A 26866-nucleotide genomic window follows, 5' to 3' on the forward strand; every position below is an offset into this window, starting at 1 on the left:
GCATTTTCAGCAGTATGAATGTTTGGATGGAAAAAGTCTACCCTTGGGTCCACGATTCCCTTTTTTGGACCCTTCTATGAGAACTTCCTGAGCTGGACATGGCCTTGGAGGGCCCAAGAGCACATGGAATGAAGTGACAGTGACCAATGGTCTATGGAGGATGCCAACTGGGGCTCAGAGGTCACTGGGGTGAGAGGTCGAAAGTCAGATGACAGAACTGTCTTGGCAAGAGGAGGCGCGTCGCGTCTTGGGACTGCAGCGGGTCAGCATGGAGATCTGGGTGCTGAAGTTGTTGCCGTTGCTGCCCATGGATGGCTGCTGGTACTTGGTGTCAGACCCCAGGAAGCGCTCCAGGTGCCACCGCCTCCACTTTCTCTTGATCTCTGCCTGCACCTGCGGAGGCCAGATGGGGAAGAGGGAGAGAGAGGGAGACAGATGGGGAGAAGTGTGTGAAAGAGAGAGAGACAGACAGACAGACAGACAGACATACAGACAGACAGACAGAACAAATTGAGAGAGAGAGGGAGAGAAAGATAGTGGAAAGAGAGTGGGGATAGAGAGTGAGACGAAGAGGGGTGAGAGAGAGAGGAGAGGTGTTTTTCTCTGACGCTGAAGTTAGGTGTTTCTGTAGGCACTTCTCTCCACAGTGGCTAATAGTGGCATGGAGAGTAAAAAGTGTTAATTTTCTCAACACAGAACTCAAGCTGCACCTGCTGCACCCATGCAGGGACACAGATGAGGAGAACACAGGAATAGGAATAAAGTGGCTAGGGACAGGAAGTTAGATAGATACATGAGATAAATGAACAAGGGTGGCAGTAAACTTCACCAATCAAAAACAATCTATAAATAATGAAAGGCATAATGAAAAGGTGAGAAATAGACATGTTCTCTTGTGAAATAAATTAAAATAAGTAGTAATTTCAGTGTTTCTCTGAAAATTCTTAAAAACCTAATTCTCTAAAGGTTATTATGCTGATGTAAACACAGGTGCAAACTTGAAATAGAAGATGTCCTTGCTGATCTTCTAGTGTAGTAAGGCTTGTGTTGTACAAGTAATCAAAAGATCATGGCCGGTCTATTTCTATACTCTAGTTCTATAGCAAAGAGTATATGTGCATCCTTAGTTGCTCAAGAGAAAACCTAAGAAACTTAAATAGAACCTCTCCGCTTGGTCTGTACGACACCAGTTGTCTCAGAAACATTACACGTTGAGTTGTGATGATATGTGAAATATGAAGATGCAATCCTTAATGAGGGAAAGCTGTCTCAGGTGCTTTTGTATCTTTCATCTCAAATGTCACGATAATTAACCCTCATTGAAAATTGAAAGCTTTATGTTTGTCTGCTCCCGCGAATACTGATGTGCCAGGGCGGAGATAACAGCAATTGGTCCCAGGGAGCTTCAATGGCGGCAAGAGAGATTACAGAGAGCAGTCTGCTGTATGTTAACACGACTCCGACCTAATTAATGTGCTCCGGGGTCGCAAACGTCTCAGCCCCGATGAAACGAGAACTTATTTAAAGAATGCTACGGAGACAAATTGGCATCAATGATTTTTACATAATCCTCCTCGCTTTTACATGTGCTCTCTCTGCAGTGCTGCGGTCCCGCCACCGCTTCCCACTAACAGTCAGCATGCCATTAAGAAGGGACCGCAGCCTTGGCTGCTAAAATAGACCAGGAGGACTGCAAATCTTTACAATTGAATTGGCGTGCACACAGCACACACACACACACACACACACACACACACACACACACACACACACACACACACACACACACACAGCACACACACACACACACACAGCGCACACACACACACACACACACACACACACACACACACACACACACACACACAAAAAGGGGGAGGGAAAGAGAAGGAGACTTTTTCGAGTGGAATCTGAACAACAGGAGATACATCAATGTGAAAGCCAGGTGCTATTTATGGGTCTTTCTACAGATTGGGAGTTGGAGAGACATGCTAATAAGGTTGCGCTTGGGGTGGTGTGTGTGTGTAAGTGTGTGTGTGTGTGTGTGTGTGTGTGTGTGTGTGTGTGTGTGTGGTCTGTGACTCATCTACTGATATGAGTTCCGAGGCAGGGTGCCAGGATCCCTGGTTTAGCACCACTCCAAGGTCAAGCATACTGTTCGGGACTGCCACTGCAAGCATCAGCAGTGTTTGTGTTGAGATAGTGTGTGTGTTGAGACAGTGTGTGTGTTGAGACAGTGTGTGTTTGCTAGGTAAACGTTGTTTGGACATGGTGTGTACATGAGAAGTAAAGGAGGATGAGCCGAGGGTATTACCTCTCCGTTTAGGAAACAGTATAGGACAGCAACCACAAAGCCCTGGCAGAGAGAGAGGGAGGGAGAGAGAGAGAAGAGAGCAGAGGGGGGGGGGGGGCGGAAAGGGAGAAAAAAAACACTTGTGAGTGTGACTTGTGAATTCCTTATTATAACAGTGCTTTGACACAGAAACAGTACAGAAGAGAAACAGTAAACAAAAGTAATTAGAGCATGCATATTTCCTCCTGAGTCTTTTAAACACTTCTGTAGTGCTACCACACAGCAGGATAATAGAGTAGAGTCCATACAGGACAATCAACCAGTTTCGTCACAGGCCGGGTTTACCAAAAGCATCGTAAACCTGGTTGCCAAGTAGTTCTTTGAATCTACGAATCTTGTGAATCATCTTTCCCAAAAGCATCGTAACTTAACTAGTGTTTGAAAACGCTTGTAGATTTATGTATGCTTCGTAGTAGTCATAGACGGCTAAGCTTCTAAACAGGGGCTTTTCCACTGGATCACCAGCAGCTATTATTGCAATGGTACGTTTTCATCCTTTATTTTGCGTCAGTCACCTTATAGCTTTTCAAAATAATGAAGCTATTAAAGCTCACAAAAATAGGATAAGATTATGGACATTTAAATGGCAAAGTCATGAAATGATTCATGGGTAGAATCGTGTTTCCATTTGTCTATCTTTATTTCCTCTTTTTTGAAGGGGGGGTGGGAATATCGCAGGCTACATTCAGTAGGCCCCAGCTCACAAGTTAGTACAGAAAGTGGAAGAGACTGGGGAACTAAGCATAAAAAAACATAATAGTAAGTAAGAGTTAGAAACTACTTTTTTATGGAGTGGAGTAATGAGCGTATAGCCTACAAAGCCTATGCTGCATCAAAATCAGCCATAGGCCTGTATTTATGTACTTATTTCCTCACTATCTTTCTCTGCCTCTTCCTCATTCTCAAAGTTCTTCTTCAAGGTTACCCAAAAGAGCTCTTTCCCGGGCAGAATGATGCTCACTGTAGGACATTTGGGGGCAAAGAGCACACGGACACGTCATGCAACAAACAAGTATGAGTACGGTGTAACATTATCACTTTTTTATAATCATTAGCATTTTTTGAGTTTGTTTACGAGTGTGTGCGTCACAGGCTTACTCAGTGAAGGTTTATTCCTAAGTTAGATATGCAGATGTTTATTTGCCTTTAAGTCAATTAGCATGTGGGTTTTATGAAGTTCAAAAGGCAGCTGTGACATCACCTGATATAATCAAATGGTATTTCAGCACTGTTTTCATGGACAGCGAACATTACGCGCTACTCAAGAGCAGGGCACGCGCGTTCACATTATGTGCATGTTTGTAAAATGCAAACTTTGATCGAATCACTCGTAGCAAACCCTCATAACCGCTTAGATTGATCGTTATTGGGAAACCCGACCGAGTGTATTTGTACACTCTCACCCAAAAGTTTAGAATCCACAGCCTGTTTTGATGTTTTGAATAACATACAGAACTCTAAATTAATCTGTGTTGTATCATAATAGTATCTGAAATATAAAATAAGAATTGAAAAGAGATTTTTTTTAAACATGACGCCCGTTTTGCATAAGAAGGAAAGATGGAAGTTACGCATACAATCCTTCAACCCATATTTATATTAAATTGTATTATATAATCCTATATTGAAAAGTCCATTATTGAATAACATGAGGCAAAATATCACTTATGAAGTTCAGCTGATTGGATCTTGCTTAAGGGAGAGAGAGTGGGAGAGGGTTCATCAGGAATTTGCCTGCTATCAAAGTGATAAGGAATTCTAAGAATAAGAGTTCTAGGAATTCGTCATTGGCTTCCAGAGAGAGAATAAGAGAAAAAAACCTGCGCGCAAAAGAGAGAGAGAGAGAGGGAGAGAGGGTGAGACAGAGAGAGAGAAAGAGAGAGAGAGCTAAAGCACAATCAGGATCACACATTTAGCCTATGTGAACGACTTCTCTGAATTAGTCATTACTCAAAGAACTAAAACAGTACCCGTGCTTTTTTCCTTTTTTAAAAAAATAGACGCAGTAGAGGGAAATTAGAAAAGTGTGTGTGTGTTCCCATTCCTCTGGAGGACTGCCAATGGGATCTAAAATAGAAACACTCAGTGTGTACTTTTGGACAAGTGCAATATTTCATTACAGCGAACAAGGGAGTGAACTTTTGGAAGTGATCATAAGATATACTCATCATAGCTCATACGAGGAGAACGACTTACATAAGCCTTACATTTAAGGACAAAGGCATAGCTAAGTATGAGAATAAAGGCTATGGAAACATTGGGTTTGAGGAAATTAGCCTTTGACAATAACACAAAGGAAATTGATGAGATGGTAGTTTCTGTGATCATACATTAAAGTTAAACACACACACACTTCTCTTCCCTATTTGGCAGTTAGGTGCTATGAAACTAAGCATTGTTTTCAAAGAACTTAGCTTTCAATGCATTTTGCTTCAGTTCAATGGAAAAAGGCTTAAATGTAAATGTTAATGTATACAGCGCAAAAGCGGTCACTTGAGAACTCCTCCCATACCTGAAATGACCCCAGAATGAGGTCAAACACCAGACGCAGCTCTGTTTTTATGTGATCCGGAATGAAGGCGAATATGATGAAGTTAATTCCAAAGAGGGGAATCAGGAGCAGAGTTGATTTGGCTAACCTCCTGCAGAGTGAATAAAGACAACAAACACACATGTTTATATTGTATTTGGGTCACAACTCAATAAGCAGTTATGAATAAACATTCATAAGGGTCTACATCAGCAATAATTAATCAGTACACACACACAATTATTCCTTCATTCAGTCCAGAACTCAAAATGTATATCTGTAAAATTAACACTCACACACAGAGAGAGAGAAAGAGAGAGAGAGAGAGAGAGTGAAAGAGAGACAGACAGACACACACACCTCTTTATAATCTACTCCTATGCTCCCCATAATGACAGTGGGCTGCCACTCCTAACCTGCTACATATAATGTGTGCGATTTCCCTTAATAATAATACTGTGGAGGGAGAGCGGGGAAATAGCGTTTTCAGGCAAGGATGAGGAGGGCAGGAGAGGACAGAGGAGTAGAGGAGAGGAGAGGAGAGGAGAGGAGAGGAGAGGAGAGGAGAGGAGAGGAGAGGAGAGGGGAGGAGAGGTGAGGAGAGGAGCGGAGAGGAAATTTGCCTGCCACTAAAGCACCAGGGCTGGTTTACGAGTGGCACATCATGGAAAGCTACTTAAGCGCAAAGGCCAATGTATCACTGTAATGGCAAGCCTGTCTGTGGCTGACACTCATAATGGTGAGAGATACAGAGGCGAGAGATAGAGAGAGGCGAGAGATAGAGAGAGAGGCGAGAGACAGAGGCATGCTTATGCTCATTTGAAGTAATGGCACTGAACTCAGGCCATGCTGGAAAAATAAATAAAATACAAACTCATAAGTAAGGATAAATAAATTAATAAATAACTCAAGTTCTCTCAGCATTTGCAAAACATTGCCTTGTGTAGGTCTCTTACAGGGAGAGGAAGTGACACATGTGTTATCCACCCTACGTTCAATGGCTTTGAGAGCATTGCACTTGAGAGTGTGCCAGCAAGCAGCAATTACAGAGAATAAAGTCCCTTCCGAATGTGACCAGTGAGTGAATTATAGTCTGTCATACGTTAATTATACTGTATGTCTATTCATCGACGATCGGTGAGTACTCACAAATACTGGTTGGATTCGTTTCTTCCAATGTCTGGACAGTTGATCTTCTGTCGCAGTATTCGAATGATGTCGATGAATAGGATGAAGTTCATCTAAAGGCAAAAAAAAAAAGCGCTTACAAGTTTCGTGGAAATCAAGCAGGTGCTTTGCTGTGTCAACACACATGGCCTGACTGTACGATTGGGCAATTATTTTGTCTGGTTTAACAGGTCGTCTTCTTCAACTGATGCCTGCCTGCTGGGGGTTTTGAACATTTAAAAAGGGGTTGATAAGGATTTGGCACAACACTACACCAATGTATTTTCAATTACTTCTGAATTCAGCACATTTACTAAGGGAGTTAGAAATAAAGTCAGGTCTTTCAGTGGTGTGGTTCATTGCTCTCGAGGCGAAGGAATGGGTTCACTCTGCGACTTCTACTGATAAACCATCTCAAACACTGCCACTATTTCCAAAAGTGTCTTGTTTACTGTGCAGATAAATAACGCCAAGCCCTGCCAGGCCTGTCCTCCTGCTGATGTCCCCAGCACCTCGCACTGTCACTGAAGCATGAACCCACACTATCACTGAACTAACACTGTCCAGATAGCACTGCATTGTGGAGCCAGATGTGGCCCAGTACTGGCTCAGAACAGAGCTAGATCAGGGCCAGATCAGAGCCAGAACAGAGCCAGATCAGGGCCAGATCAGGGCCAGAGCAGAGCCAGATCAGAGCCAGATCAGGGCCAGATCACAGCCAGATCAGAGCCAGAACAGAGCCAGATCAGGGCCAGATCAGGGCCAGATCAGAGCCAGAACAGGGCCAGATCAGAGCCAGATCAGAGCCAGATCAGGGCCAGATCAGAGCCAGAACAGGGCCAGATCAGAGCCAGAACAGGGCCAGATCAGCGCCAGATCAGAGCCAGAACAGGACCAGATCAGCGCCAGAACAGAGCCAGATCAGGGCCAGATCAGAGTCAGATAAGGGCCAGATCAGAGCCAGATCAGAGCCAGATCAGGGCCAGACCTATTCCTGAGTCAGCTGCAAACTGTGAAATATTTGCCCCACGCCTTCTCCTCCAGGTTGGGCTCAAACTGTCTCCCTCAGTATTTTCACTGTTGCTCCCCCAGCCTAATGGCTCCTGTTCTGCATATTTCATTTTCTCCCACATTTCCCTTCCTTGACCCTTCACCCTATACAGCTTCCCACTCCTGCCCCCACCCTCCACCCTCCACCTACCACCTACCACCCACCACCTACCACCCACCCATCCGCCCATCCCCCATCCTCCTAGAGGTGATTGACATGCGGGTGGGTAGACTGAGTGGCTGTGAAAGTCTTATTTCACACCGTCGCCCATCATTGATATTTCATGTGTGTGCTCATCCCCGGGTGGTAGAGAGTGTGTGAGAGAGAGAGAGGGAGAAAGAGAGAGAGGGTCTGCCAAAACACAATCTCCATCTGACAGGCCTTTCAGGACCAGTGAGTCATAAGTAACCTGCCAGTCAAGGGGCTCACTAATATACCAGCACTTGACCCGGGTCAAAATGAATTTAGCTGTATCTTCTCTCTTTTGAAAAAATAACACCATTTTGATGTATATTATATTTCACAGTGTTGCATTTGGATGTTATAGTACTACTTTTTAGAATGTTGAGCACTATCAGAAAGGTAAAGATAATATTGTTCCATTAACTCTGAATAAATCGGAAACTTATGCTAATGAATCTTCATTGTGATGGGGGACCACTGCCAAAGCAATCATGCTCCTTTAGTCTTTTTTGTACTTGTGGTTAGGAAGCGTGAAACCCAATTACAGCCATTTAAATGAAAGCTGGCCCCCTGGCCGCAGGGGAGCGCTGTCGTCACCTGCACAGGTCATGGTGATTGATTAATTCTCCACGGCAACCATGACTGACAGATTTGTAATGGACCACTTGGTTCAATCCGCCAAAATGAGTGCTATCATGTCAGCCATGCATATTGTGTATTTCTGTCAAACGGGTCAATCTTGCTCACAGCCGGCGCCAGGGAAGCTTACCAGTATCGATGCTAATATTGGTGTTTTAATTATCCACCAGTACGGGTCGGTGTTCTCAATGATGTCCCAGCATCTGTTAAAAAAACATGTGACGTTACCGCAGATCCCGAGCACCACCCAAAGTTTGCTGATGTACGGTATGTGAGTTTTGATGTGATGTGGTATTTGATATTTTTCCCAAGAGCTGGGGGAGAGAAAGATTGCTTTCTGTGCGTTTATCTTACCCTTTGTCATCAAAGTAGGCCTTGGCAATGCCCCAGGCAGCGCTGAAAATCATTGGACCACCTATAAATACATAAGATGAAAGGAACAACAACCTTCTCATCAATATCACCACAGGAAACCGAGCCACCAGAATCTGAGGCGGCATGGATAGAATCTAACTAGACCCCAGTCAGCAAGTATCATTTCCCATGTTGAGAGAAAGTTCCTGAATCATATCCCAGCTATAACCCCTGTCCCCTAAAAAATAAAAAATAAAACAGAAAACACAATCCAAAAAAGCTTTGATGCCTACCCCAGCCGATCAGGATGAAACACCAGAAGTACTTCCTCTCGGAGAAGAAGGACACGGCCAGTAACGCGTGGAGGTAGAGTCCCTCTACTAGAAGCCAGAAAAAGCTGGCCATGATGCAGTACTGGAAGAAGACCATCACTACCTTACAACCCACCTGCAGGATCAACACAAACAGTCGAGACACGTAGAGTTACTCAGTTGTTAGTATACATGTGTGTACACAGATAAACATTTAAATCAGTGTGTGTGTTTCCAGGATGTCAAACCCGTGATCTTCCTCTACCATTTGAACTATGGGAGCATGCAAGAACTCGCCTCCTCCTTTGATGAAAAACATGTTTGTCCCATCGTACCCACTGTAGTGTTTGAGCTCCCAGAGTAATTGTCTGTAGTTTTTGCAGGCTGACAGGCAGACATTACTTTCTGCACTAGAAGAAGATAGGAGGAGAGATGACACTCTGTGTGATGTAAATGGTGCTCGATTCAGCTGTGATTCAAATCTCTGAAACTCGTATCAGAATGTACTCAATTATAAATATCTGTCCTCTCAGTTCTTCATTGATGGCAAAAAAATCATCAAAGAGCACTCAAATTCAAATTAAGAGAGCAATTACAGACATACCCATCACCTCTGCCAAGACCATGAGACATACATTAATGAAATCTGAACGACACTAAAATCATAATGGAGTTTAGACAGTCATGGTTATCGCACGTTCTCCCTGTCTTTCTATGTCTGTCTCTCTCTCTCTCTCTCTCTCTCTCTCTCTCTCTCTCTCTCTCTCTCATGCAAACACACACACACACTCACAGATAGACGAACACAAGACAGTTTGTTCTCACACATTATGCATGTTTGTATATGGAAATGTTTGAGCTGAGTAACAGTATATCCCTTTTCACCACAAATGAAAATCTCATTCTGAACCCTGACTGATTGGACCCAGCGCCACCAAAGGCATGGTCATATCACCAGAACCACGTCAGATGCGGCCCAGATCTGCTTCACAATCAACTACTGCCAGCTATGCCAGCTATATAATGTGCCTATCATACATATAAGCAATGTACTAGGTAAGTCATGTGTGTGTGTGTTGGTGTGTGTGTGTGTGTGTGTGTGTGTGTGTGTGTGTGTGTGTGTGTGTGTGTGTGTGTGTGTGTGTGTGTGTGTGTGTGTGTGTGTGTTTGTGTGTTGGTGCTCCCTGAAAAATGACCCTGGATGTCCCAGCTGAGCAGGAGCGTGACCATGACCATGATACAGACATTATTACTGAGTCCACACACTTCCACTGAAACATCACCGTACTGATGTAAACATTAACATCATTTTAAGCTTCATGCCTGCTTAGTAATGGATTGCTACTCATTGAGCACTGAAAGCGCTTTACATGCTAATGCCTCAGACATCTTCGCATTCATACACTGATGGCAGAGGCTACTATCTAAGTTGCCAACCTGCGCATCGGTGTGCACATTAGTGTGTAATCCCTCTGTAAAAGTACAGTAAACACTTCCACTGAAACATCACCAAACTGTTATAAACAAAAAAATAATTTAAGGCTTAGTGTGTCATCCCTCTTTAAGGGCACAGTAAACAATAAAGGCTGTGTTAGTGTCCACACCACAAACAAACAGTAACAGAAGTTAAACAACGCAGGAGCAGGATATAAAATAACTTAACTTTTGCCCTATGAAGGTAAAGGGTGATTTTGGGGTGCTTTGATGTTTTCGTGTTAATGGGTGACTGATTTGGTGTAGTGTATGAGAGAAGAAGATGGTTGTAACCTTAGTACAAAAGCATACACAACTGGGAGTAGTGTGTGTGTGTGTGTGTGTGTTTGGAGTGCCGGTGGGTAGGAACACAATCATGTCCATTCTGCTTGGCTGCATTCAGAAAGCTCAGTTTCCACTGTCAACAAAAGTCTCCAAAATTAAATTTGATGTTTTAGAGCAAATATGTTAATCTTTTCTCTGTCTCTCTCTCTCGCTATCTCTCTCTCTCGCTTGTTTTACGTGGGTGTGACAGAAGTAAGTACATCTTGCTCTTAGAGGTCAGTGATGAGAACAAGAACATAATAAATTCAAATGTCATCTCCGGATATTTCTCTACAGTCTACCACATTGACTCACATTTTCCATGATGAGAGGGAGACTAGGGCAGGATTTTCTTTCGAGGGGGTGGGGGGGAGGGGGTTGGACAGTTTTGGAACATCATTATAGCAATATCTCAAGGGCATCAGAGTGGCTCAGAAGTCAATCCAGGCCCATCACTAGTCACTCATCCAGGTCTAAATGAGGGTTCCTCGTGGGGGGCTGTTAATGAGCATAAATGCTGACCATTCCCCTTCGGTCCAGTCGTGAGGGGGAGCACATGGGTGGGGGGTGTTGGGATGGGTCGCTTTTAGAGCTCGGGTGGTCAGACAGCAGGGTGATACGAGTCCAGACATCAAACTAACTCTGAGACAAAGTCACTCAAGTGGGAGATGAGAGACGACAGAGGACAGGGGGACAAACAGACTGAAAACACACACACACACACACACACACACACATAGAAAGAGAGAGACTGACCGAATGAATACACATGACACACACAGGCACACAGACTCACAAGCACAGACAAAAACACAACACTAAAAATGTAACGCTTTAAAATGCACAGACAGAACTGAATATACCCATACACACACACACACACGCACATACACACAGAGACAGACAGAGACAAACACACATAGACAGACAAAAACACATACACATACACATACACATACACACACACATACACATACACATACACATACACATACACATACACATACACATACACATACACATACACATACACATACACATACACATACACATACACATACATACACACACACACAAACACACACACATACATACACACAGAGACACACGCACATACACACACTTTGTGGTTTAAGTGCCATGTCAGGAGCTGTGCCAGCTGTGGCATGATTAATTGATTAAACTGAAACTTTTTCCGTCAGAAATAAGAGTTAAAAGACCTGCACCCAATGGAGAAAAGTTCTTGATGTTCCTTTTAAAAACAAAACTCAGTTCACTCACAAAAAATAAATAAACAAATAAATAAATGAACGCCTTCAACACATCCAACATATCCAAAGGTGTGTGATCTGTCAACACATCCAACATATCCAAAGGTGTGTGATCTGTCAACACATCCAAAGGTTTGTGATCTTAAAGGCCCTGTGTTTGACTGAAGGCTGGTATTAGGCCGTTTCTGAGTCGTTTTATTAAGTAATTTCTCATAGCCCTGATCAAGACACTGCAAATCTGTTTTTTTCTTCAAAAAAAAAAAGGAAAACAGCAAAGATTGGAAAAAAAACAGTTAGTGATTTATACATTTTTTCTGCCCACCAAAGTATTGCATAAGTGCTTGGCAGAGGGAGAATGGCCCTGTATGTAGTTTTATAATGTGTACAAATCATCCAAAATTGCTTGCGGAGAACCCAGGCAGAAAAATGGTCCAGTGCGACAGCGCGGCTAGCGAAATGGATTAAAAGCTTTTTGGTGGTAGGTGTGTGTGTGGGGGGGGCAGCGAACAGGGGTCTGACACACACACACACACACACACACACACACTTCCTCACTCCATGAAAGACAGAGTTTTCAGTTGGGTTCTATCATGTGCTTAATATGTGTGGATGCTTCAGAGCGCTGGCTAATGCATTGGTTTATGATGAGGCACTGCTCCTCCCTGAACTACAGGGCTGAACTGAGTGATTTCTGGATATCAAAAGACATTGCATGAATATCTCTATGCACTAATGAATACATAGTTTTTTATTTATTATAAAAAATTATATAAAAATAAATTTGCCCAATAATGCTGAAGTATTTTTCATCTGCAGTGTTCCCTAGTCCACAGGCCCTGCAAACATCTAGAATAATGACTGAGGAGAATCAGCAGCCTGTGGATATTATGGCAGTCCTTTCCCTCACTATCTTCTGTTGAACTACAACATGATGAAACCCAGACCATGGGTTTGAAGGGTGAGTATACACAGCCAGAGGGTTATCTACGGTATATTGCTGCTTGTATTACAATGTGTATGCGTGTGTGTGTGTGTGTGCGTATCTATGTGTGTTTGTGCGTCTTGCATGTGCATGAGTGTGTATGTACATGCTAAGGTGTGCGTATGAACTACCTGGCGCACGTGTGTGTGTGTGTGTGTCTGTGTGTGTGTGTGTGTGTGTGTGTGTGTGTGTGTGTGTGTGTGTGTGTGTGTGTGTGTGTGTGTGTGTGTGTGTGTGTGTGTGTGTGTGTGTGTGTGTGTGTTGCTGTCAGGGTGGTCCATGGTTTCCCATCACCAACACAGAAACAGCTGGTTCCACTCCCCCTAGGACACCTCCCCATCAGAAGACATAAACACTATACCACACACACACACGCGCGCGCACACACACACACACACACACACACACGCACGCACACACGCACGCGCACACACACACACACACACACACACACACACACACATCCCCGGGCCAAACATGGCAGTTGGGGCCCTCTCCTTACATTAAGTTAGTGTGTACTCAGCGATGAAATGTGACATTATGCTTTTGAACAGAAGTTGAGCTAGCCTCCAGACATAACGAGCAACAGCAACACGTTCATTTGGCCAATTCTGCGGGAAAGATAAATAGAACATTACAAGAGTGGACACTCAATCAAATATGCAGGACACTTTTCTCCTCCAGCAGCTGCTGTTTTAAAGACTCAAACACATATCTGGAATGAGCTCTGTATGCGCAGAGAGAGACAAAATACATCTGTTATAGAAGAAGAAAACATAATTTCCCAGAGATCACAACAGCTATCAAGTCTCAATTATGTCAGTGAAAGGAATACAAGCACTCTTCCCAAACACTCTGGTGGTTAATCTTTCATGGTGGACCTCAGTGGAATACCTAGACAGGTCATGACCCTCAGCACAGTGTGTCTCTCCACCAAACAACGAAGACTTACGGAGCCGTTGGAGGTGCAGTTGTAGTCGTCATCTTGGGTGTAGAGGACCACATCCTTGATGAAGACGGCGATGGCCTTGAAAATGAATGACATGAAGAGGTGGATGTGGATGTAGTTCCTGGTGCAGTGGAGCTTCCTGGAGGAAAGAATGGTACCTTTGATGAGTCTTAACAGACATGCACAAACCTGCATGAACGCACCCACGCACACACACACACACACACACACACACACACACACACACCACACACACAGACAAACATGCTCACACATGGACATACATACAGACACACACACACAGGCATGCAGTCTTGCATATATATGACATGAGACAGATAAGAAACCTCCTGAATACTAATTACATTCTCAACTCAAAATGAATGAGTAAAATCACGGATAATTACAGAACAAATTAAATCCCTTCGTCCCTTCCCTAAGTCTTTGTTCGTATCCGATTGCCCAAGTGGATTTCCAATAGCTATACAAGTTGGAAGGATTTCAAAAAACCTAATTTACCCATAAGTGAGAGATTAAGTTTGAACGCAAGCACTGGTTCAATGCTAGCGCTGGGTATTGGCACAGATGTCCTGATTTGACTTGAAAATGAGTCACAAGCTCATGATTTGAATCAATCTGATTTGATTGGATTCGATTAAAATACTAAAGAGAAGACCAAAGGCTTGAACACCACAATCTTTTTATTTGAAGCACTCATGGGTGTATAAAAAAAAGTCTCTCTAAAAGCACAAAAAATGACTAGACATGTATTCGGAAAATTTTGTGGAAAATAAAAATGCCAAAACCCACATGCCATGTTTTTCAATGATCAGGTAACTTACAGTTAAAGACACGTGCCAAAACATAAAATCTCCTGTTGATTGAACGTTTCATGAAATTTGCTGAAACTGAAAACCTTAAAAGAAATGGATCTAAGCCTAAAAGTACGATCCATACATTTTACATATTGATATTGAATGTGAAAAATACAAAAAAATGTTTGCACACCCCTGGTCAGTCAATGCCATTGGCAAGAAAACAGAGACGATTGGGAACACAGTGTTATGTATCTGGAGATGCGATCTGATTTGCTCACTTGTTGTGCCCGTCCAGTTGTGCCTGTCACTGTTCCCCAGTTCCAGTAAACGCCGGCCAGAAAACCACACAGATAGCATCATCTATCTATCCAACCTGCTGCTCACACAAAAACACGTGGGGCTGTGCTTGTTTAAACACCAGCTTATGGGTGTCCGTGGGTTAAATGGAGCACAGTGTTCTGAGAGCCATGACAGCCATCCACTTACCCTCTGACAAACTGCCAGAACCCGGCGTAATTCTATTTGGTTGGCGTTAGTGAGGACACGGTCATTTGGTATGGGCACACATTAAAGTCAGTGGCTTCGGGACGTAAAAATGTACACAGCACGCAAGGTAGGCCTACATGATTAGGTATTAAAGGGAGCTAAACGAGACCATTTTCCTCTGGGGCAACAGAAGAGACAACAATAAGGACCCATGCTGGTTTCATATTGAAGTCACTGCGCATGCTGTTATTTTTGCATGCACTTGAACGAAAACCACAGGAAGAACATGCGGTATATTACCAGCAGTACAGACACCAGATACATTCCTAATAGGCTCCTGAGCCCAGCAGAGACTTGTTCATAAAAATGTCTCTATTGCTTTGTATTTTAGGCAACAGCCTTGGTGATCTCATTCTGTCTCCATGCAGCACTGCATTCCTGCAGCCCCGTGTGTCTAGATTTGAGAGATCAAGAGAGCTACTGTGTCTGAGTGAGAATTGAGCAGTCAGGCGTCCTCAGGACGCAAACATAAAAAGGAGTCACTGAACTAAGTCAGATTCAAACAAGTCGAGTCGAGTGCAATAAATCAGCATTTGGCAACTTGTGGGAAGACAAGTCACTTTTCCTCTCCGTGATAACTATGCTCATTCAAACAAGCGCTCAGCCTCTCAGAGATATTCCTTGAAAAATTACATTTTCATGTCAGTTCTGCATCGATTGCCAAAATGTATTTAAGTTGTTAGGTCATTCAATATCGTTGTTTGATCGGTTGTTTGATTAATGTGTTGAAGTCCAAAGTTGTAATATTCTGAGAATGATGAATGAGTGTTATGGAACTTGACTTAATTGTTTAATATAATTCCATTTAGGAGCTACCGAAAGTATCTGACTTCATTTTCCTCAGTGACTCACCACAAGACAGACTTAATTTCCCTGATGTCACTGATTGCAAATACAATGTGCAGCAAAGCCTGTGAACATCAGCTAGGATGTTCTTCCAAATCCGCTAAATTCAATTCATCACAGACACAAAAAAAATAAACTTTGGCCGTTGACTCGCTTATTATCAGTGTCCTCCTCCACACTGAGGACATGCTGTACTACGAGAGTCACCATTTAAATGGCCTCCATAAGATGCAGGTGCCTAAGGGTTCCATGGAGGGGGGCCAAACACTCTGTCCACTGCAGCGAAAAGTACTTCACGCTACGTGCAACCACAGAGTCTGCACAATTTATGCCACTCAAGAGAGACTCGCTTATATTCTGGTTATTCAGCCCTTTGAAAAAGCACTTCCGCTGCCCTCAAGATGACTCGGAGGAGAGGAGACAACCTTGGAGTTCTTCGTCATCAACTATTCCGAGAACCAAACAATTAGTCAGACTGAAACAAAATGACCAACAGAGATCTGGTAGAGTAGTGTGTTATGTTAAACTAGATGCTTATGGTGATCCTGAACACTTTAGGAAGCATGGTGCCAGATAAATTGCATTAAGGCTCTTATTTTGCTTGTCCTCACAGAGGAAGCATTTACACTTCTCCATGTAGACCTCTGCAGAGTATGTCAGCCACAAAACCATATTAAGGCTTCACAGGACGGATCAGTTGTGAACAGCTCTTCTGGATATATCTTTCATCACAGTCATATACGTGTATATATATATATACAGTATAAATATATATATATCTTTCATCATAAAGTATATTTGTATTAAACAAAGGGCTTTGTGTGGGCAAGATGAGACATATACATAACCTTTAGATGTAGTTCATGTACTCCATGTGAACCCATGGAGGCTCATTTTTGGTTGGTGTGGTTAGGGTTGTGCTTTGGGATCAATGTGTCCGAGACTTATCCTAAAGGCTGGAGGATGCTGGCAGGAGCAGATAAGTCATCTGTGTTGTTCCGTGTGACGCACAGAGGCAAAGTGCTTTTAAGTGCCGTTCAGACACGTCATTGATTTTACTGTGGTCATCAGCGCTTACGTGGTGTCTGCCTTCGACTCATATGCTTTTGTCTTTTTCGAGCATTCCTCTAGAATAGACTAGCAAGGTTATTCTCCTACGCCTCCTTTCTCCAAGCGATGCAGCAGTCGCTGAATGCCTCGACTTTAAGGACCCCCAGATGACAGACGCTTTACTGAGCACTTGGTGCTTCGGCTCAAGGCTTGGGCAGCTGGCCCTCTAACTCTTGGTGGGAAGGGGGATAACAGACTGGATTAAGATAACTGCCTCACAGGACGAGTACAGATGAACTGCCCCAGCCACTCCTGACTAGACAGACACTTCTCTCTTTCCTCCTCTCTCTCTCGCTTCTCTTTCCTCTCTCTCTCTCTCTCTTTCTCTTTCTCTCTCTCCCTTCTCTTCTCCTTCCTCTCTCTCTCTCTCTATATATCTCTCTCTACTGCCATCTGGCCTACAAGACTCATTCTACTCACTGACTTACCCCTGCAAATATGTCGGCATGGCAGCTACTGTTCCCCTACACACCCACCACACAGTCATTCGCTCCATACACAGAAAATCCCACCGGGCATCACAGCTATTGTGCCCCGGGGTGTGTAAGTGTTCGAGTGGTGTGAACACTGCCTATGCCATTATCTCTGGAAGGTGATGGCCATTTTTAAATATGCGACTAGGCTGGCTTATGCTGTGTTAATATTTAGAACCTTAAATAGCTGGTCATTTACAGTGTTGGTTGATCAGATATGAGAACGTGTCTATGGAAAGTTCCACAGTTTATGTGAATGGCAACAGGGAGTCCGACAAAAGCAATTTTTCGAGATATGTATTTATGGAATAGAATTTAGCAGTCGGTTGCACCAGTTGAGCGTAAGCTTAACTGTACATTTGGGTGTATAATAGTTTTAAACTAGTGATCCATTATTTTTCGGTTGCAATACTGCTAGTTAAGTTACATCATCTTTTATAGCTCTTAAATCAAAAATATTGTCGCACAGAATGTCGTTTTCACCATGGACATCCAATCAATATCACTGTCTGACTACATAGGAACCATCTTGCAGCCCCCAATACTGCATCAGACCTGTCAACACTCGTGCTGTCCTCCCATTTTAATCTGTCCTTTATAGACTAGGCCTACACACTAGACACAGCATGTCAATATCAAGTAAAATACTTATTTTGCTAACAGCAACATATCTTTCTGACAAATGTTTATTTGTAAGCTAGTTTATAGGATTGCATGTAAGTGTGTGTGTCTGTGTGTGTGTGTGTGTGTGTGTGTGTGTGTGTGTGTGTGTGTGTGGGTGTGTGTGTGTGTGTGTAACACTAGCAACGTTCATTAAATCTGTGGTAGCTCATCACAGTCACATTATGTTCACATTTATGAAGGATGGTAGATATTCAATCTACTAGGCCTATGAGGTTTTCACTCTTCTCATCGGAGAATATAGCTACCCCGATACATTTCATCTGCCTAACATTTATTTTAGATAGCCATGTTAGCAACCTATTTACAATGGACCTTACACATAAGAATGAGGAGGCGTACAATTTAAGTTATAACTGAATAGCTGAAACTGTTTACGTGGTGCAAACCATTCAATTCTAGTAGTTCGTCAACTCCAACGTAGTGGCTATTCACGTTCAAACTAGGCATGGAACTTCAACTGGTGCAACCCAGCCCAACCCAGAACTGAGTGAGATCGGTCTGCAGTGAGACTATTACAATGTGTGTTCTGGTTCCGGCATTCAGAAAAAAACCTATTTCTGTTTCTGGAATCCTTATGCATTTCAAATGAAGACCTCATTGGTGAGGGATCAGTCAGTGATGATGTGTGGGCACTCATCTGTGACACTAGCTTGTAATTATATTGGTGAAAGCTGCCATCATTCACTTGTGGTGTCAAAGTGCTGACAAATTACACTATTAAATCTTTAAAGTCTTTATATTCACACCGTAATACATTTCCAGGTAAAACCCAAGCTAAAACCAAAATGGATTCTTCCTTGGTGGCAAAACATTTTCCTACAGACATCAGAATGCTGTGTCAATCAGAACTCCATAAAATCCATTAGCATACCTCATCTATATTCAGTCAATCAAAATTGCCAAATTAGACGAAATATCCAAGTCTCTGATTTATTCAGACCCATTAACTAGGGTCCCCTAGCGGAGATTTAGAGTTCAGTTCACATTCCCCATTACCTAATCAAACATATCCTTGGGGATGCCTATGGATCTGTTTGTCTAAACCGCTTCCCTGACAGCAAGATGTTCAGTCAGATTTATTTCTGGACAATCTTTTCAGGGGGGCTTCATTACATAAATGTGTAATTACTACGGCTCATTCAAGCGTTCTGACCAGAAATCTAATGAGGCGATTTTTTTTGTTGCCAAATGCCACAACCCTTTGTAGGAGTTGATATTTTATGTGTATTACTGAATACTGTGTACACTTGAGTGATGGCTGGGTTGAGTAACTCTCTGCCCTACCTGGTGTGCATTCCTTGAAAGCGCTGTTTTGCAACAAGCATGATAAGTTACAGCAAGAGAGAGAGCGAGAGAGAGAGAGAGAGCGAGAGAGAGAGAGAGAGAGAGAGTATTCAAAATGGTAACCTCTCTCATTTCATGATGGCTGTTGCACAGCGATGTTTTCATGAAATGCACCCCCGAAGAGCAACAGATTGGATTTGTTACGGACGCCACTGCATCTGGGTTAAGAGATTGATTTTAAAACAAGATGGGTCTTGGTCACTAAGCCATGCTCCAATAGAAGAAGAAATGGACAGATCCCTGCTATTATTTTAACATTACATCCTTATGATAACACACTGGATATTGGCTGTATCCGCAGTACAAAATTATTACTGTAATGCATAATTAACCAACAGCGAATAAAATAAGGAGGAGTCTTACCTAAAGATACACAGTATTATTATAGCAGTGGTCAGGGAGATCAGAGACAAGCTGTGACCGATGGTGTAGCCAATCTTCACCGACCGGAAGAATGAGTCCTGTGAGATAAAAACAAAGAACATTAGAAAAAAAATGACATAAAATGAACTTTATTCCAAACCAAAGAAGTTCTCATTGAAAGGCAGTGTTTACACAACTAGGAACAGGCCACCAACGGATGAACAAACCAGCGCCTGAAACTGAGCAGCTATTAAAGGATAAGACGGCATAACCAGGGTTTTCATGTCTCTTCAATGCAAATGCCAACGCACTCAGAGCAAAGACAGATGCAGGGTGAAGCTAGTCTATTAATTATGCATTTGAATTAACCTGAATATACCCTGGCGGCCATTTCATCAACCGTTTGAAATGGGGATGAAATCTGGCAGCCGGCAGAAGACAAATTAGTTGTTAGAAGTCTAATAAAAGGTTTCTTTTCGAAAATGATCTTTTTTGAAGAACAGTTTTTGTAGGATTTTGTGGTTAGTGGAGCATTAAGCCTAAGAATCGTTGTAAATCCATCTATTCAAAAGAAACACTATGATTAAAAGTATACTTTTGTCCTTGAAAAGATTAAAATATTACCTTCAATCTCTAAAGGGAGACTGTAGAGCTTCCGTTCTTATCTGAAACAATCTGAAAAGGCCCAATTGATTAAAATAACCTACTCTCTCAGCAGTACATAGCTAAGCTGACACTAACAGGTGAAATCAATAATGACCGCCACATCCAGAGAAGGCCATTTTCCAATCAAGTGCAATCTCTGATGACGACAGGTCAATGACCTGATGAACAAACCTGTACGCAACTACACTTTTTCATAGGCAGTAATTATTCACTAGACGCTAATAGTTACTATTGCACAGAACCATATGCACACCAGCCCGTCATGTCAAACAAGTATCGGACTTTCTAAAGACATGACTTCAGACACATTTACAAAAGCACAAAAGTTGCAGTCAAAGTAATGAGTGGACGTGTAATTTCAGGACCACCTACCACCCTGTCCACTCCGTGATTAAAAGCCAACTTAAGCCAACCAAATCACTTCCTGATGGGTTGTCACCCTCAACATCAAATTCCTTTTAAAGACCCAACCTTTTCACGTCCCTTCTGGATTAGCTACTTGTCATATAAATGAGCTGCCCACTGTTTCGCAGCTGGAGTTCCATGCTGGAAAAGCTTTTACCACCTTGTTACGGCTATTCTTTTTTCCCCCAGCCCATACTAGGACTGAGTGCATTTCAGCCTCGACTGTCATAGCAAATATATTAATCTTTTATATAAATCAAGGCACCTATTAAGAAATGTTGTGGCTAAATATGGATTTATAGTTTGGCCATTTGGTTTAATTGCCAGTTTTTGCCCTTCAAATATTTATTTATTACTTATTTATGTGTCTTCATTGATTCTCCACGTTATTATCGTTCCTATTTTATTTCAGGGTTCTAATAACATTTATGGTCCTTTTGCCTCTACAGTTGTATTGGATTCCAGTTGCTTCACTTCCTTATTTGCTCATTGTTATGAATTTATGTCTATTTTTCTATAGTTCCACATCCCTAATGAATCACATATGAAGCTATATCAAAGGAATGCTCTACCAGTCCACTTATCATTTTCTTCAATAAAAGTTTAAAACCAATCAAGCGCTTAAGAACTAGGAATAACTCATTTATAATATCTTTATGAAATTCCCACTGTCTTTATTAAATCAAAAGGTGCCCTATTTCATGGGAGACCTCTCTGAAGCTGAGCATTAAGCCCTTTGATTGATTTCTCTTGGAGGAGAGATGGAGAGAGTGATGGTGCCTTTGCATTCAGCATTCTGATCAGGCCCTTGGGACTGGTTGGTGAGACATTGGCGGCGGAGCGGACTGCTTGACAGCCAGGCTGGTTGAAATTAGATGGAGTATATACAAGCAACCACTCTGACAATGACATGGGTGATTTTCAGGCAGAAGTACCCGGGGAAAATATCTAATTCATGCATTCATTCAATTCAGGTGCCATAGCTTTTTTTTTTGTATATGTCGGCCCCGAGTGTTCAATAGTATTGTTAAGCCAGAAGGGCAGAGTAGGTGGACACACACTTTGAGAAATTGATTCAAGAATGAAAGAAATAGGTAGAAGGATAAATGAAAGAAAGAAAGATGAAGAGCAAGGGAGAAAGGTAGTATGAAAGAAGGCACGAAAGAGAAAGAAGGAAGAAGGAAATAATGTTGAGGAAACTTCAGGAACACGGACAGAAAGAGCGAACAAACAAATAATAAACAAACAAACAAATAAGCATGCATACATCATCCTCAGTTGTGCTGTTCATGTTGTAGCCACAGTTCACGGCAATAGCCATGCGGTGCAATTCCGTCCAACCGTCCGCAGTGCAGGTCTTCGAGAGGTTACCTGGACAGCATGAAAACAAGCTAAGGTTAGCCCTCTGCTATCACCAAATGCAAACAAATGGGTAACTACAACAACACAACAACAACAACAACAACAAAACACCTGTTGATTTCATTTCCCACATTGTACTATAATTGAGAGTCCAGGCAGCACCCTGTGAGGTGAAAAGGCATAGGGGGGTACAGATACGGCTGCCACACACACACACACACACACACACACGCACACACACACACACACACACACACACGCTGTTGTGTTTCTAAATAAATTACTTCTGTCCCTAGAGGAGACATTGGAAAGGGGCCCCACAGGACTCCATGCGGGGACGCTTTTTTCCTAGGTGACCCTTACAGGCCACCATCCTGCACAGAAACCCTGACAGTGAATTATAAAGAGAGGACCGGCGACCTGAGAGGCAGACTAATATTTCCCAGGCCAGCGTGAGGCACGCAGTGGGGAAGGAGCCTCTGGGGGTCTGTTCTTCATTGTAAACTGGGCCAGGCAAGCACACAGCACACAGTCTCCTTCTTCATACTACTTTTACGAGAGGTTGAGGGATCGTCATGCAGCACTTTGTAGAGGCCTCACTGGTAACGCTTCACTTCATCTTCACATCGAAGGACAGACTTAACCGTGTCACATCCTGTCATTTTTTCACCATGGCAATGTCTAATGATGCAAAATGTCATGTCAGCAGTCCCTGTCATGTCACATCAGCTCTCGTGTTGGATGACACCGTAAGTGCCAACTAATATGCTATGGTTTTAGTAAAGTCATTAATCAAATCTTACCATTTCATCAAGGCCATATCAGACCTAACGCTACAGTACACCTGGATAATTAAGCAGTCTACCTCAAGGATGGATTAAAACAGTTTGGAGCTTAGGTCTCTAATGCACTAAAGTCATTAATGAGGTACAAGTCATTAACGAGGTAAGCCTGGCTCAGGATAAACCGTATGAATACACATCCAGCCTGGGCTCCATAGAGACTCAAAAAGAACAGTAATTGAGTTCTCATTAGGTGTGCTATATCAACCTCATAAGTCCCTTTCTATAGAGTCTCTAAACACATCAAACTAGATTTTGAAGGGTGCACTACTGAGTGTAAGAGCAACACGTTTTTCAGTTTTCAGTGTTTTATGATTTTGTGTTGTTTTGTAAGAGCAATCACATCAGTATGGAGTACTGGGAATGTATGCAGTATAATTTGAAAAGGCAATTAACCTAATAAGGTTATAACCATAACAAAAGCGTTTGCAGTGATGGTAATCTTCCTCAAGTGGGAACCTAACTTTAGGCATACAACACCTCAAAAGACATTAGATAATCAATTATTTTCATCATCCGAGTCTGTTGGGAAGAGTGATTAAGGCTTGGGAACTTGTATTGTTGCATCTCATAGCCTGAATCCTATTACTGTTAGGGTGGGTTTCTTTCACACCCACGTGTAATGCCAAACAGTCCTCTCTTAAGTTGGAAATGTGTTTGATAATGAAGTTCTTTTGTGATCACAGACTGCAGATAAGAATCACAATGTTTTGTAAAGCATGGTTCAATTTTCACAGAGTTACTGTGCAACGAAACACCAGCCAGGGAATACTTCTCGAGACCTGCTTTTCTGGCTAGAGGAGGCAAACGCTCAGGATGATGCTATCGAAAGCAATTTGAGAACTGTCAAGTGAAAAAAACCTAATCAACTTCTGTCAATATGGAGGTGCATGTCTGTATTCCTGCCCACTCTATTACCAATTCTCACAGGGACCTTCCAACAGATGTTTGCTTCAGATGTGCTTTTGTCTTTTATTGAAGCAGAGGTGTATCTCTTTCCTGACACGTTATGGCTCAATTAAGAAATAAAGATATGCAGCACTCTGGAGTTTAAACCAATTACACTGCTCCTGTAAAGGGGCAGACCACGCCACTGGAAGTGTAGGCTATATGCAGAGAGGTGCTTACCTTCCAATGGCCACACAGGATTGAAAAGTAAAAATAACCAGAATGTATTGCATCTGGCATCGCCGCTGTATAATATTTAATTTCCCTTTAACTCTCTGAAAGCATGCATGTTTGCCACAACGCCTTCCTCAATACTTCACTGTCATGGCCAAATAAACTATGTTATATCTTACCACACCAACCCTCTGCAGCCAGCCCATGTCTGCTGTCGGTGGCCTTTTGAGGTCTTTCAGAGCGCAGCGAGAGCTATTACATGCGCAGAGGGTTGAATAGCTTTTTGTCACACTTAATGGCATAATCTTTTCATTGCGATTCAAGGGTGTACATTTAGATATATAGAAATGCACACAGTACAGAAGTTGGTTAGATGTCACTGCTGAAGATTAAGGGGACTGAAAGTCATCATCAATGCACCCAGACACATAAGTGCTGGGTGAGAGTGATGGGTAAATCCTGTTTGCAGAACGGGACAATTGTTGGGGCGGTTCTTGACCCATTGAACCGGCGAGGTTTCAAACAAACAAGCTAGGTGAGAAGATCTGGAGCTACTAAAAGCCGGAGCCATTCATGCTCAATAACTACATCTGAGGGGGAGGAATATTTGATAGCATCCGGCGTAGGCTCTTTCTGTCACAAGGCATTTTATCATCTTCCCTTCAGTTTAGAACTACCCACAACCCCCCCACCTTCCCCCTCGAGTTCAGGGACATTTTTTTTTGATGAATCCCCAGACATCAAGCATATGTTGGGGTTATATCCAGAGGGATAAGTACATGTTGGGGTTATATCCAGAGGGATAAGTACATGTTGGGGTAATATCCAGTCTCTATAGAAAGGGCTCCCTGACCCTTGTGTTCTTCAACAAAATGCTTAAGAAAGCTGTACTCTTTATCACATCCAGATGGTATTATTAGCTGCCATTCATTGTAATCTCATATTGTTCAGCCTCATCTATCACGCACAAACATAAAAAGATCATTAAATGACCAAGACAGGAAAATCACAGATGACAAACGCAGACGATTACATTCAGAAATTACAATGTGATGGATCAAATCGTGAAAACACTGCTTTTTAAACGGATGAGAACGGTTCATTTTCACTTTCACATCAGACTTAGTTCAATCGCATTCCGGGGCCATTCAGAATCTCGCTTTTTGAGCTTGCATTTCTAAACAGTAATTCCCAATCAATACCTGCTAAGGAGCTGCACCTTGCTCGGCTCTTTAGCTGCTGATAACAGTATTGTATTCCTGTATTTCACAGCCATGCGTCCTCTGTTACACAGCATATTAAAGTCATTACTCTGACTCTTCCTCAGCATGAATCTCATTTATTTATATAGTGCTCACGTCCACGACCACAAATGAACTCCTCAGGGGCTCTAATGGGTTCTAGGAAAGCTTAATGCTCCAAATGGAGAAAAAGAAAACAGAAGGTATTGGGAATTTATTTGCACTTTTTTCCCAGTTAGAAGCCTTCTAAAGCTGAGTAGCCAGTGTACCTTGGGCTCCATCGATGTGCTGAATTGTTTACCAAACAGTTTGAAGGGTTTGGGTTCTTTTGTGACAGGCCAAAGGATCCCTGAAAGGTCGGTTCTGAGGCAAAGCTGGAGTACAACACTGACTTAAGCCTAGCGTGTAGCTGTTTTTTCTCTCTCTCTCTCTCTCTCTCTCTCTCTCTCTCTCTCTCTCTCTCTGAAAGTGGATGAATGTCCACCTCTGCAACCGCTCCCTCCATCTGTCATTCCCTGCTCTGTTCACTACCTGCCATGCATCAGGTCACTCAGCACATGTCAAAGCAGTTTGGTCTCATAAAATCACCTTCACTTCCTGTAAGCCTGTGGGTGGTGCATTGGGATGATGCACATTTACACACAGGGAGATAGAAAATACTCAATGGGTAAATGTATCAAAATAAAATACAAAATAGAGCAACCATGACATGTATCAAAATAAATCACAGTATTTCGTATTTTAAAAATATAAAAATGTATTTCCAAAGAAACATGACATCACAAACCTCCACTCTACAAAGGCATATTTGATCATGGGATAATATCTGACAGCTTTTCACCGCTTCGAAGGGCATGTTATAAATCTGTTTTGAGAAGCACTTTATCATGACAGAGTGTTCAAGCCAGTTAGATCACTGTGGCCATGTCAAGAAGTCATGTTAAATCTCTCGTCATGAGTGAGAACAACAAAAATGTTTAAAATTTCCCATGCAGGTGACATGGCCTGCGCCTCCCCTAGCAAAAGCAGATGTTGTCACTTGTACTTCAGTTTTTGTTGTTCTCTTGTCGCCTGGACTTTAAATTGGCCTTCACACTTAATCAAAGATGACAAATGAGACATCAGCCTTTCACTCGTCATTTGTTATGTGTCTTAAAGAAGCAAGTACTCAGCACACCATTCTGCCAAAATAGAGAACACTAAATCATTTTGATGCAAATTTCAAAACCAGGCTCATCAAATAATAATGACAGAATAATATGTTGTATTTCAAATACATATTTTAAATACATGTATCAAAAATACTGTCACGTCTTACACTCGATGATGTTTCCTGGTCAACTGCTTTTTCTCTGAAATAAAATGTGCTATTTCTGCACCTGGGGCTGTAGAGAAAGGTGCTAACAACACCAAGATCAGGGTGTCACTTTTTAGGAAGAGCACATACTGACATAAAC

General features: G+C 42.5%; 1 protein-coding gene across 1 annotated transcript in view; it reads right to left on the reverse strand.

Moving 5' to 3' along the window:
* Positions 1 to 204: 204 nt before the first annotated feature.
* vipr1b (vasoactive intestinal peptide receptor 1b) overlaps positions 205 to 26866 on the reverse strand; it is a gene marked incomplete at both ends in the record, with an annotated part of 50048 nt that continues 23386 nt past the window's right edge. The window contains 10 exons of the mRNA XM_080855697.1: positions 205 to 393; positions 2315 to 2356; positions 4866 to 4995; positions 6033 to 6124; positions 8054 to 8126; positions 8278 to 8338; positions 8571 to 8724; positions 13591 to 13726; positions 19772 to 19869; positions 22110 to 22213. Of these exons, the coding sequence (XP_080711823.1) occupies positions 205 to 393; positions 2315 to 2356; positions 4866 to 4995; positions 6033 to 6124; positions 8054 to 8126; positions 8278 to 8338; positions 8571 to 8724; positions 13591 to 13726; positions 19772 to 19869; positions 22110 to 22213 (1079 nt within the window). The remainder of the gene's footprint in view (positions 394 to 2314; positions 2357 to 4865; positions 4996 to 6032; positions 6125 to 8053; positions 8127 to 8277; positions 8339 to 8570; positions 8725 to 13590; positions 13727 to 19771; positions 19870 to 22109; positions 22214 to 26866) is intronic.

This window comes from Sprattus sprattus (genome assembly GCF_963457725.1).
Source record: "Sprattus sprattus genome assembly, chromosome: 17".
NCBI classification, from domain to species: Eukaryota; Metazoa; Chordata; class Actinopteri; order Clupeiformes; family Clupeidae; genus Sprattus; species Sprattus sprattus.